At 38.9% G+C, this 13,577-nt stretch overlaps 1 protein-coding gene across 1 annotated transcript in view; it reads right to left on the bottom strand.

Annotated features, from left to right (window-relative positions):
• Nucleotides 1–13,577, bottom strand: part of LOC131439324 (transcription factor HIVEP3) — a 95,126-nt gene that overhangs the window by 44,795 nt on the left and 36,754 nt on the right. The window contains exon 2 of the mRNA XM_058610213.1: nucleotides 2,719–2,784. Within this exon, the coding sequence (XP_058466196.1) occupies nucleotides 2,719–2,784 (66 nt within the window). The remainder of the gene's footprint in view (nucleotides 1–2,718; nucleotides 2,785–13,577) is intronic.

Here is a 13,577-nt window from a genome sequence, read left to right as displayed (position 1 = left end):
CTGCTCGAAAACTACTCTGAAAACTGTTTAAAGATCTGCTCAAAAAACGACTCGAAAACTACTTCAAAAAATGGTCAAAAGAAGTGCTCAAAAATTACTATAAATAACTACTCTACTAACGAAAACTACTCTAAATAACTGCTTGAAAAAATTGCATGACAACTGCTCGATAACTACTCTAAAAACTTCAAATAACTACTAAAAAACTACTCTAAAACTGTTTAATATCTGCTTGAAAACTGCTCAAAAAACACCTCAAAAATTGCTTGTAAAATTGCTCGAATACTCTAAACTATTTAGATTGCGGCTCGAAAACCTACTCTGAAAGCTGTTTGAATAACTGCTCGAAAAAATTGCATGACAACTACTCGAAAACTATTCTAAGCTTTAAATAACTACTCGAAAACGGCTCAATAACTGTTCGAAAACTACTCTAAAATCTGTTTAAAAAACTGCTCGAAAACTGCTTACAAATCTGCTTGAAAACTATTCTAAAACTTTTTAAATAACTGGTCGAAAACTGCCTTGCAAAAGGTCTGAAAACTGTTTAAATAACTGCCCAAAAAACGGTTCGGAAACTACTTCAAAAATTAATCAATAGACCTCAAAAACTACAATAAATAACTACTACTCTACTAACGAAAACAACTCTAAATAAGTGCTCGAAAAAATTGAATTGCAACTGCTCGTAAACTACTTTAAAAACCTTAAATATCTACTCTAAAAACTTTTAATAACCACATGAAAACTACTCTAAAAACATTAAATAACTACTCGAAAACTACTCTAAAAACAGTTCAATAACTGCTGGAAAACTGTTCAAAAAACGCCTCGAAAAAACTGCTTATAAACTACTCGAAAACTACTCTGAAAACTGATTAAACATCTGCTCAAAAACCTGTTCCCAAAAACTGCTCGATAACGACTCCAAAAACTGTTTAAATTATAGTAAAAAACAATTCTAAAAACTGTTTAAACACCTACTCGAATACTGTTTTCAAAATTATTCTAAAAACTGTTTAAATAACTGCTTGAAAAAATTGCATGAGAACTGCCCGAAAACTACTCGAAAAACACTACTCAAAAACTGCTTAAAAATCTACTCGAAAACTATTCTAAGAAATTTTTTTAATTACTGGTCGAAAACTGCTCGAAAAATCTGCTCATCTGCTCGGAAACTACTCTGAAAATTGTTTAAATAACTGCTCAAAAAACGGCTCGAAAATTACTAAAAACTGATAAAAATAATTATCCTAAAACTGTTTAAATAACTGTTCAAAAAGCTCTCGAAAAACCTGCTCATCTGTTCTAAATCTACTCTGAAAACTGTTTAAATAATTGCTAAAACTGACACGAAAACTAATAGAAAAAACTGCTCGAAAACTACTCCACAAACTGTTTAAATAACTACTCAAGAGCTGCTCCAAAAAATCTGTTTTAATCCACCTAGTTGTGTAATGATGCCTTTCTCATATCAATCATACCATCATACTGTGGTATTCTCAAAACAATATTTTTCGATTCCTAAAAAGAATAACCGAAATCGGTTTATTTGACCGTCTACTGATAAAAACTATTAATTGGAGAAGATTTGAGGTCGATTTAGAAAATTTTTTACGGTTTTTCGCCCTTTTCAGTGATGGTATACAATTTTTAACACACTTTACCTTATATTTCCGGATCCGGAAGTCGGATCCATATGAAATTCAGGAATTACGTATGGGACCATAGGACCTTTCATTTGAACCTAAGTTTGTGAAAATCGGTTCAGCCATCTCAAAGAAAAGTTAGTGCACTTATTTTCACATTTTTTTGCACATTTTACCCCAAAATTCCGGAACCGGAAGTCGGATTCAAATAATATTCAGGAATTGTTCTGCTCCTGCAAAAACTGCTTTAGAAACTGCTCATCATCTGTTCGAAAATTACCCTGAAAACTATTTGAATATTTGCTCAAAAAAACGGCTCGATAACTACTCTAAAAACTGGTCGGAAAAAATTCTCGAAAGCTACTCTAAAACCTCTTTAAATAATTGTTCAAAAACTGCTCCAAAATCTGCTCGAAAACTACTTTAAACACTGTTTAAACAACTGCTTCTAAACTACTCGAAAAAGCTGCTCGAAAACCTCTAGAAAATGCTAGAAAATTTCTCAAAAACTGTTGCAAAACTGCTCGTAAACTACTCTAAAATCTGTTTAAAAAACTGCTCGGAAACTACTCTAAAAATTGTTTAAATAATTACTCGAAAACTTTTCCAAAACTGCTATAAAATCTGTTTCTTTTCCCTTTGTTATAAATTTGTGTGTTAAAATGGAAATTCGTCGTACTTTAGTATAGGTGCACCGTTGCAATTCTGGCAGTAGAGAAATGAAACCTTGCACATTTCACAACTTATAAGAACGATTTTAGATATTCCAAAGTGTGAGTTTTATTTGATTTCACGACATCCAGTTATGTCTCTGACATTATCCACCCACATTTTTAATATAAACGAAGCCTTCCAAAAATTGGAAAATACTTCTGTAGTGAACATTTTCCATGGATAACATAGAAAGTATCTCAAAATAGCCAGTCATTACACCTAACGCCCAAGATATCGTTTCTTTTTTCGCCGGTCATCAGCAAAATACACCCAAATAGAAACGCCAGCACGTGGAAATCGGAGCAGTAGGCTTTGCTGTTGGTTATCATCAAGAAAATTATTGTTTGATTCCTACCTTTCAGTTTCACATCTTTCTTATCTGTCTGCTTGGAATCTGTCCCAGTCTTTCTGCCATTTGTTTCTGAAAATAAAAGAGAACGATAAGAACAAAACGGTAGATTAGTGGAGTGGGTTTATTTTTTTTTCTTATTCAAACACGCGCCGCTTTCCGAAATTCCTTCGTTCCGTCGTTCCACATAGTAACCGCATATCGTTCCGGAACGATGGATTGGATGGACATTTCCGAAAAACAGTCCGAACAATAAAATATGACTTAGCACACCGTACGCGAACATTTTGCGGCGACAAATGCGCATTGTTTCGGGGTTGTGTCTTATCAACGTGACGCAAATTGCAGGCGAGTTGAGTTGTTGACATTTCCAACGCCTACTGGCGCCCTGCTCGACGACCATCACGAAAATTTGCTACAATCTTAGTAGCCGTCACTTTTCTCACATCACTCATCATCAGTGATTGATCTAATTCTTTCCCGACGGTTGACTCCTTTCTTTTCCGTCACCCAATGCAGAAGCGGAGAACGACCGGAGAGTGTGCAAAAATAACAACATCATCTCGTTACTTTTTCGAAGGAATTCTCGACCCATCCGATGCGAGGCAGTGTACGGGAAAATAAGAGTACGAAGCAAGAAGATCGTATCATCAGAGCAGAAGAAGATCACAAAACGTCCCGCAGGCAAACGCCATTTAACGGACGGAGAGCCAGTCAGTCGGTGATTGCGAAAGTCAACCAGGACGAATCCGGAGAGAGAGGGTGGTGATCGTGGACGAAACGGAGGAAGAAGGTTCGCATGGATGCAGGCAAAATTAAAGTATCAATAAGAGGCTCATTCGAGAATATCAAGTGGAGAAGAAGAAGAAAAAACGAGAAGGTAAAGAAGATGAAAGAGTGAGCCATATAATACGAACAGGCAGGCAATTTTCTCCTTCAGCGTGTAAAAATACATCTTGGGCCGGGCTGTCGCCACCGCCGAAACTGTTGCTGTCTGTCTGCTGACAGGCAAACTGCAGGGAATTCTCCGTCCTGAACAACGACGAAAAAGAAATTTTTATGGCACTTCGTGGAAGAACCCCCCCGGAGAAGTCACTCCGAGCTGAAGAGGATCGTGTGTTGGCTTATCCATTGTTGTTTTGTTAGTGAACACAAATGTGTGCGCTCTGGGCTGGCTAAGAAGTCAGGAAGAAAAAGGGATTCCCTCGCCCGAGAACGACCTCAAGAGGTTTGCGCCCCGAACGATCGAGTAGGCCATTTTTCACTGAAATTATTCACACGGTACAGAATTAGCATTTCTGTTTTCTTTGTTTTTGTTTTCGACCATCAATTTTCGTTTCGAAAATCTTTCTTTGTCTATTTTCACGAAACTTCTGTTCCATTCCATCAAACCCAATTTTCAAGGGCTCCACCAGTCTGCAACGAAATTGAGCGAGGAACCCCGAAACAACAATTCGACCATTATTATTACGGTTTTTGTAACAACAAAAAAACAGCCGGGCCGGGGCAATCCCAGCTCGATTCATCGTTGCACACACGAAAATAATGGGCCCAATCGAAGCAGGTTTTCCGTCTTCTTCTTTCTATCGAACACCCGTCCGCCCCCAGCCAAGCAGCCAAGGTGGGTGTTGTTTCGATTCGCAGAAATGCAGAACAGGTCATTGCGATTGCGAATCCCATTCTGGTAGTGCAAAACGGCAAATCCCAGATGGTGCGAAACAGACCCCCGTGCAGCCGCAAAGGCGACATCGAGAAATCGGTCGTAATTTGCAAAGATGAACCTCGGATTTGCTTGCTTGTTGAATTGTGTTCCACAATCTGGTGACTACAGAACCCACATACAAACATACATACACACACACACCCATTGACACAAGCCACGTTTGGATGGTGATTCGTTTCGCACTGTGCCTCTGTTGGCCTGTGATTGGTTGGTGCGCGCGCTAGTCTTGTTGGAGCAACTTGGAGTCGAGAGGTGATAAGCGGGTGCTAAACAAATCGCAAATTCTCGCGCTAGCTATAGCTGTTTGTCGCCTTCTTTGGGATGTCGATGGTGGCAACGGAACAGGGAACAAGGGAAAACGTCTGATTTGCGACACCATTTTTCATTTGTTTTGCCTGTTTGCTCATCTGCTTCGATTCGCAATCGGGACATGACGTAAACAGAGCGCACGATCTGTTCAGCCGTTTTGACTGCTGTCGGTGTCGTTCGGATGAAATCACAGGAGGCTCTGAGTTAGGACAATATTATTTTGAACCACACTTTCACGAGGTGATTCATTCTGTTTGAAGTCACAGAATTTTTTGAAGAATCTTATCATTAGAGTACTTTTACTGCATATTGATGTTTATTGGATTATGATCTAATTTCACACAGTCATTTTACCTTTCAACCCTACGATTTACATAATTTGATCATTTTTAGGTCATTAAAATAAAATTTACTGGCGCAATTCTACGATTTTTATTATAGGAAATGATAATTAGTAATTCTAACGAGCTCTTGTTATTTGTTGTTATTCTTGCAACTTAAAACTTCCGGCAAACAACTTTTTATTCGAGACGTGAGAATAGACATTCAAAACAGGTGATACTCAAGTAGAATTGTAGCACCTAAGGAGTGTATCGAAAATAAACTATCCACATACATTTGTGTTGTACGCATGTATTTATTATGGTTTTTTATGCTCAGATCACAGCATGCTGTGCGTTTAGCTTCCAGCTTTCGTTTGTTTACTTGTTTGTGCGGTTGAAATTCTGCGCTTTCAAAATGTCGCGTATTGAAAAGGAAGTGAAAATTAAGGTTCTGGACACATCAGTCACGTCACGTAGAGGGGGGACCGAGGGGCCCTGTCCCTTCCCGAAATCAAAAACATATAATTATTTCGAATGTCTCAGACATGTGTTACAGAAATAACAACACAGTAAACGTAATGAAATGTAATACAATATCAGTTCCAGTGGAAAAGTTTAAAATGTATGTTAAAAACAACCGTAAAAGGCACACCGAGCCCCTCCCGAAATGAAATCCTGGGTGCGGGCCTGGGACACATGGCTAAGTGAGAAGGGTATTACTATGCGATAACTTGGCGAAGCGGTTTGAAATTCATCATGCCAGTGTTAAAGCCATTAATAAGTTTGGGGAACAGTATTCTGTGGATGAGCTACCAGGAAGGGGCAGAAAACCCGATTCTTCCAACCCGAAACTGGACCAGAAAGTGGTATCTATAATCATGAAGAACAAATCAATGTCAATACGCGATTTGGCCAAAAGAAGCAGGAACGAGTGTCGGAATGATCCAGCGTATCAAGAGGCGAAATCACCTGAAGACCTACAAGAAGTAGAAAATCTCGAAACAAAGTGTAGAACAGAATAAGCGAGCAGCAACAAGGGCACGGAAATTGTATATGCGTCTTTTGTAGTGTCCGGATGTATGCGTTTTGATGGACGATGAGACTTATGTAAAGAAGAACTCAAAAACCCTTCCAGGTCCAAAATACTTTACTGTCATCGTTGGGGAGGATGTAAGCGATGCGGACAGGTCGATTGAAGTGGAGAAATTCGGTCGAAAGGTACAGGTATGGCAAACAATATGTTCCTGTGGTTTGAAGTCAACCATTTTTACACTACCGGAACTACAAATGCAGAATTCTATCGATCTGAGTATCTCCAGAAGAGATTGCTGCCTTTATATAAGAAACATAGTACACCTCCACTGTTTTGGCCGGATTTAGCGTCGACTCACTAAGCCAAAACCACTCTCAATTGGCTTCCGGAAAAGGGTATAAATTTCGTTGAGAAAAATAGCAATCCACCAAAATGCCCTCAACTTCGACCCACCGAACGTTACTGGGCAATCTTCAAGAGGGTCTTCAAGAAGACTGGTAAGGCAGCTGGAAACATGCAGGAGGTAAAAAAAATTTGGTCTCAAGCGTCAAAAAAATGCGATGCAATACTTGTCCGGAACTTGAAGAGCGTTCGATCAAAAGTTCGAAAATTCGTGAAGGAATAACTTAAATTTTATCCGGTTTTCATTATGCTCAATAATGAAACAATACAGGATCAATTTTTAGTTTGAATAAAATATCGTTTTTCATCATAATTTGAAAAAAAAAATTCTCGATAGCTTATTTTCGATACACTCCTTAGCAGTTCAAGTTCGAACTGTTAGGAAGCATTAGTAGTTTGATTCGACGAATCGAAGCAGAAATGTAAAGAAACGAACCCTACAATAAAGACTGCTTCCTATTATAAACTTCAATAATGAACGATTAATTGAACGAGGATTATTCAGCTTTTACTACCTTATCCGTTCTTTTTTTCAGTAAATGGAAATCTAAAAACGATAAACTGTTTTTCGTAATCGTAGTCATCTGAATGCAAAAACCTTTGTGATTTTTTTCAGCAAAATGAATCCAAAGAGCTTGTTTTTTTTTGCTCATCAAACCTACAAAATTTTGATGCCCAACAAGGCCTTCAAAATAGGATTCTGTTTCTTCAATGTCGACAAAAATTTCTTTCTTAGGAGAAACTTTTTCAGATTTGCAAATAGATAATAGTCGCTGGGGCCAAGTCTGGAGAATACGGGGGATGGTGGCTAATTCGTACCGCAAATCATTCAATCAAACAGGACACGAAACTCGTCTTTTTCCATAGTTTGAAGAGAATTCGTATTGGGCCATCTAAAACGGTTGTGCTCAATAAAAACCTACACACGCCTTTTCTATCAGAGGCGCGTAGTAAATGCGCTCCTTTTAACGAATCTCCTATTAAGTCAACTTTAACGGAGATGCCTGAACTGGTTTTAAAAATCTGAGGCTCTTTCGAGAGATATAATGGTATAAGTGACGTAACCGACAAACTCCACTTTTCATAAAATGAATTTTCTCAGAAATGACTAAACCAAAATCAAATTTGACTCAGGAATTAGGATCAATGGAAAATCATTATCAGAAATCTGATCAATTTTGGAAGCGTAATGGAAAACATTTCCGGATTCGGAGATGTAATCCCATAAGTGACACAAGCGACATGTAGTTTTATTTAAACATTGTGATCGAAATGAATGAAAAACTTAACAGAAAAGATGTTTTTTGGTCCTGCTCAGAGACAGGACTCGAAACTGCGTTCTTATGTATTCCGTACATACGCGCTACCACCACCCTAAACCTTGTGACTCAGTCATTGCAAAAACTGAACTTAGTTACGGTAATTTTGAATTTGTTGTAAAGACTGTCCCAAAAAGTATGGACGCAACCAAAAACCGCTGCCATTTCGCAATGGTTCAGAATCTGTCAATTTTTACGACTGCGTCCTGTTGTTTACACTCTTCTCTAACCACTTGTGCAGTTGTTTATTCGTTTTCATTAGTTTGTTTCGAAATGCGTGGACTTTCAGCAGAACAACGTCGAGAAATTGTGTACAAATGGTGCACAGAACGCGGACTGTCACTGAGAAAGATAGCAAAAATGGAAGGAGTAAGTGAAAAAGCCGTGCGAAATGCGATCAGGAAGTTCGGTGAGGATAACACCTTTAAGGATAAACCGAAAACGGGTCGAAAAAAAGGTCCTGCTAACCCTCAGTTGAATAAACGTATACTGAAGGCGTTCGAGCAAAAAAAGGAGGTTTCAGTTCGGGATGTGGCCAAAAAAGTGGACATTTCGAAGTCAAATGTTCTTCGTGCTAAAGAACGTTTGAATCTTCGAACCTATAAGAAGCAGAAACAACCAAAACGTAGTCCGAAAAAAGAAGCATCGATCAGGCCGAGGGTTCACAAGCTGTACAATACGATTCTTGCTGGAAATTTGAACTGCATAATCATGAACGACGAAACCTACGTGAAACTCGATTACAAATCCTTGCCGGGACCACAATATTATACGGTGCGAGAAGGGCAAGTGTTAAACCAGTCCGAGACATCGATTGAAGTCGAAAAATTTGGTAAGAAAGCTATGGTCTGGCAAACAATTTGTAGCTGCGGTAAGATTTCGAACCCCTTCATCGCCACTCAACCAACTCATCCAACCTAATTTACGAAGTGCAAATAATAAAAAATTGTTTTTGTACTGGTTCTACTCTATTGGATCTTCCCATGTGATTAAGTAAGGTGACCAAACTAAGCTACAGTATTCCAGTGCTGATCGATAATGTTTTAAATGTGTATGGATCGTGAAAACAGTAAAAAAATCGTTTTATGAATCCCCTCATGCTATTGGCTCTGTTTAAGATCGTGTTATAATCGTCAACAAAAGCCATTTCAGAATCTAGTATTATTCCTAAGCTCCTAATTCTTTTTTTTACCTGTTTGTTTCAGAATTGAGATCCAGATTAGATCAGATTTAATAACTATCCTAATTCTGGGTTCTGGAACTGATTTATCGATTAGATTTTGGAACTGAACCTAGTGGCCTAATTTACGTTCTGGATCCTTAATTAGAATTCTGATTTAGTTTAGAATTCATGAACCAAATTCTGGATATGAATTTTAGATCTGGATTCTGGAACTAAATGTTAGATCTGATCTCCGACCCTAGATTTTAGAACTGACTTCCAAACCAGAACTAATTTCACTCAGTTTCAGAATTCAGAAGCTGCATACTGGAACTAAACCTGGAATTGGTTTCAAGAGCTAGATTTTGGAACTGAATTTAGTTATTTTATTCAGGTTCAAAATTCATGTTTAGAATTTAGTTCTAGAACTAAACTCGGAATCTGTGTTCTGAAAATTAGGTCAATTTCATAATTCTTGAACGTAGTTTAAGACCTGATCTGTTTTCCGAACATAAATTTCTCCTAATCCGGTTCTAGAATTCAGTCCTTACCAAGAATTTTAGTTCTGGTGAAGATAAATGAATGATGACAAAAAGTACTCAACAGTTGTAAACATTGGATAATTTCCGCGAATCGGGTTTCTTTTTGAGAATCATTAAAATATTCGCAAAAGAGTTCACAAGTCACGACCGATTAAAATGAGCATGAACTTAGCGAGGCACCTCTCGCCGATGAGTTGAAACGAAAATCTGATTTAAAACCATGGTTGATGTAAAATTACATTGAAATGCATTTAGTTTTTCATTGAACAAGACTGTATATTTACAATCCGCTTAGTTTTGTAATGTAACTTTCCATTCAATTACCTGCTCCTAATATGTGCATGAAAATAAATGTAAATTCACAAAATACTTTTATCCGTGTAAGCTTCAACAAGAGTTCAATGGCATTAGGTAGCACTTTTTATCAAAACAAAGTAATGCATCCAACACTTCCCGCAAATGCTCTTTACTAGGATATGTTCATTTCAGTAAATGTTGGTGACACTAATTTGCAATTGAAAAACAGTAATGGAGTTAATTTTTGAGAGATTTGAAACGTTTCAACGGTGAACAAGGCAGTGCTTGTAAAATCCTACATAGTTAACTAGTGCTCTCAGTAATCTCGAATAAAATCTAAAGATGAATAATTAGGCGAAAATAAAACGAACGAAACTCAAACCTACAAATGTTCTTCAACTTGTGGAACTGCTCTGCCATTGAGCTACCCGGAAGATGAGAGGAAATCACAACTCGAGAAAATATCTCGTAAGGATGATTTTTCACTATGTCAGAAAGGCGACCTCACATCGCAAATAACTTTCTGTGTTATTTTTTGCAAGATTAGCAGTTAGAAAGAATGCTACTGACAATTTCTGGACGCGTAATAAGACAGACAGATTGTGCATTGCCTTCCTAAAATTGAAATAAAAAAAACGTTGCGAAATATTTCTTATCTACGAAAATGCAGTTCAAGGGCAGTCGCTGTGCACAGAACATTTGATTTAGTTCTATGCTCCTTAGAACGAATTTAGAATTATATAAACGAACAGTTCAACGTTCATTAATATGCCGTATATATGATAATCCAAAATTTGGGGAAAAAGAAATTGAAGACTATACAATTTTTTTACAAGTTACTGAAACGTTTCTGCAACAAAGAAATCTATTTATTTCAAAAACAAACTATTTTCCAATCGATGCTTAGCTATTCCATCTGTTAAGGGACAGTTCTTACAGTAATTGAACCCGCCGGCACGATTCCCCATCGGATCGGATCGGATTCCATCACGGGATACGTCGTAACAACATGACCCATCCAGGTAATACATAATCGTTATCGGCGATATTTTATTTACGGCCATACTACAGCATGCGCAAAAAAAAACTGGAATCAACATGTGAATGATTCGAGCTGGAAGCAGCGGACTTATCAGTCCCCCTTTGCCCTTCGCGGTTCGCGGTTCAAGCAACGGGGAGGAGATAATAAAAAGAAAAACCGGTCCACACCGAGCTTTCCCATGATAGACATCATCACCAGGAAAGCGGAGCCTGACGCGGAACGCCCGGTGGCATCGCCGGTGTGTAACCTCTCCGGTTGAACGTCAGTGATGCCAGCATGGATTGGATTTTTTTATTGCGTAGATCAACGAGTTTTTGGGCTCCAAACTGAAGAAATTAGAATTAAAGTGCACATTTTAACATCAAATCATATTTGAATCATCATTCGAGCCTACGGAATTTCCCTCCGGACGAAAGTGGCATCACTGTGGGCTCACAACAAGGCGGTATGTGACTCGCCCGAAAAGAAAAGCCGTAAAAAACACTTTGCATTTTCTGCACTCCTTCTTTTTCGATGCCGTTCTTTCGTTCGCCTTCTCGAAAACCGAGCAGCACGACCGAGCGTTATTCAGGTTCTTTCCTTTTTTTTATGAGTGAGCCGAGTTGAGATTATTTGTTTGGCGCCAACCTGACGTTCAGCATCGGCGAAGGAATCTCCGACGTAAAACACTCTTATATACATTAAAAGAGTGCTTAATAATATCGTGTTGTGTATGTATATATGTATGTAAGAGCAACAGCCGTTGCACACACAGCCAAAAGCCAGACCCAAACGAGAGAAGACCAACCGCTTGATGAGGAAGAGTGTTGAGTGTGAATATCTTTGCCTGTCTGCCTGCCTGGCCTGTCAGCCTCTCTGGTGCATCCACATCTACAGAATTAGACCGGGGGCTTCCGTCATCGTCATCGAAACCATCATCATAATCATCATCGCCATCATCAGCAGTAGCCAGTATCGGTCACATTGGCACTTAGACTCATCACCCGCATCGCCTCTGATCCATCGGAATCGTCCACGAGCTTGGAACGATTAGTTTAGCATACAGACGACATGTCCAAGCCGAATGACGACGACGACGACGACAACCGTATGCAGGTGAAAGGCGAAATGTCCGGCAACGGAGGGAAGAGGCTCGAGATGATCGCATCAGAGAAGACCCATCCGGCTGATGACCGACCGGTTTGTAAACACAATCTCACTGAGGGCGGCGGTGACGCGTTGGTTGTTGCGCTTCTCGGCATGGGCTTCATCGATTGATAGGCTGGCTGGTAGGCAGGCAAGCGAGCAGTGATCGCCACAGCTCTACTTTTCTCATCATTAACATCCTTCTCCTCCTCCGCCTTCTCAGCACTCAAACAGCAGTAATACCATTCTCGATTATCCTTTGCGACCGTTATTCGTCGCATTGAAGAATGCGTCATTGTGCACCTACCTACTATAGTATCGCAGCAAGCGGCTCTTTTAGTTTGACTTTTGCACAGAAACACTTTAGCTCCTTACTTTGCCACGGCAGTAGAATAGAGCGGAAAGTGTTACGGAAAAACTTCGATCCCATTTCGGACTAGTTTCGTTCGCCAAAAGAAGCAGTATAAATTTTGACCTTGTTGCTTCTCTCTATCTCGGGCCAACCTACAAACGGCGTGTTTTGATCTTCTGCCGACGAGGCTCGGGGAGGGGTACGGTCAGCAGCTTTATGTTTCCGGGACTGCGGCTGTTAATGCACGTTGCTATGGTGACGATTGCAGGTTTCAGTGGATTGTTGGATTTTTGATGTCATAAAACACCATCGGTCAAGGTAGGAGCTATACAATTTTGACAGCAATTGTGCGGCGATAGTTTCGTTTTGATTAGTACAAATAATCTGTTAAATTGAAGCCATCAAAAGGAAGCTTTATTATCTAATGAATACCGAAATACTATCTTCTGACTAATAGGATGAACAACTTGTAGAATATATAATTTTCTACTCCGATGGCCCTATTTTGGACGGTTGAATCGGTGCTGGTGTATATTATCGCGAAATGAGATTAGAGCAATCTCATTGTCTGATTCATTGCTACACCATATTTCAAGTAAGAAATTTTTGCGATTCTCAGCAGAGTACAGGAAACAGGCCAGGTGGCCAATATTTTCGGTTACAGGTTTAACTACATCACAAAAAATCCATGAAATCTACATCACATAAAATCCATGAAAAATTACAGAATCTTCTAGTGATGTTTTTGAGAATATAAGTAATATGAGAAAGGCATCAAAAAGGAATCTCGAGTGTAGACTAGAAGGCTCAACGAGAACGAAGGATTCTTCCGCGAACAAGATACCGATCATTTTGAGTCCTCTAATCAAATCAAAGAAAGCATTCAAGTGATCGTGAGTACACTTCCGGTAATTTTACGGTCAGATATTGATCCGGAAATTTACGACCTGGCAAGAAATTTGTAGCTGAGGTTTTAAGTCCGAACAAATGTAACTCAAAAACCGTTGCATGAACGAAATTGATATATGCTGTATTTTAATTTGCAATGTTTTTTTTCCATTGAAATGTACTATATTTTTCACATCGGAGAGTAAATTTTGTGCAAAAATTGTGGAATCTTTTTTCACAGTAAAAGAAATCCGATTGATGACTAATTCGAATTTGTTGATGCTAGTTTTCACACTGACGCTTTGTATTTCAAAATTGCGCTTTTTAGTAGGATGTAGGTGATCTTTT

Source organism: Malaya genurostris, chromosome 3 (genome assembly GCF_030247185.1).
Source record: "Malaya genurostris strain Urasoe2022 chromosome 3, Malgen_1.1, whole genome shotgun sequence".
Lineage (NCBI taxonomy): Eukaryota > Metazoa > Arthropoda > Insecta > Diptera > Culicidae > Malaya > Malaya genurostris.
The sequence above is the reverse complement of the archived record's forward strand: the minus strand, read 5'-3'. Positions and strand labels throughout refer to the sequence as shown.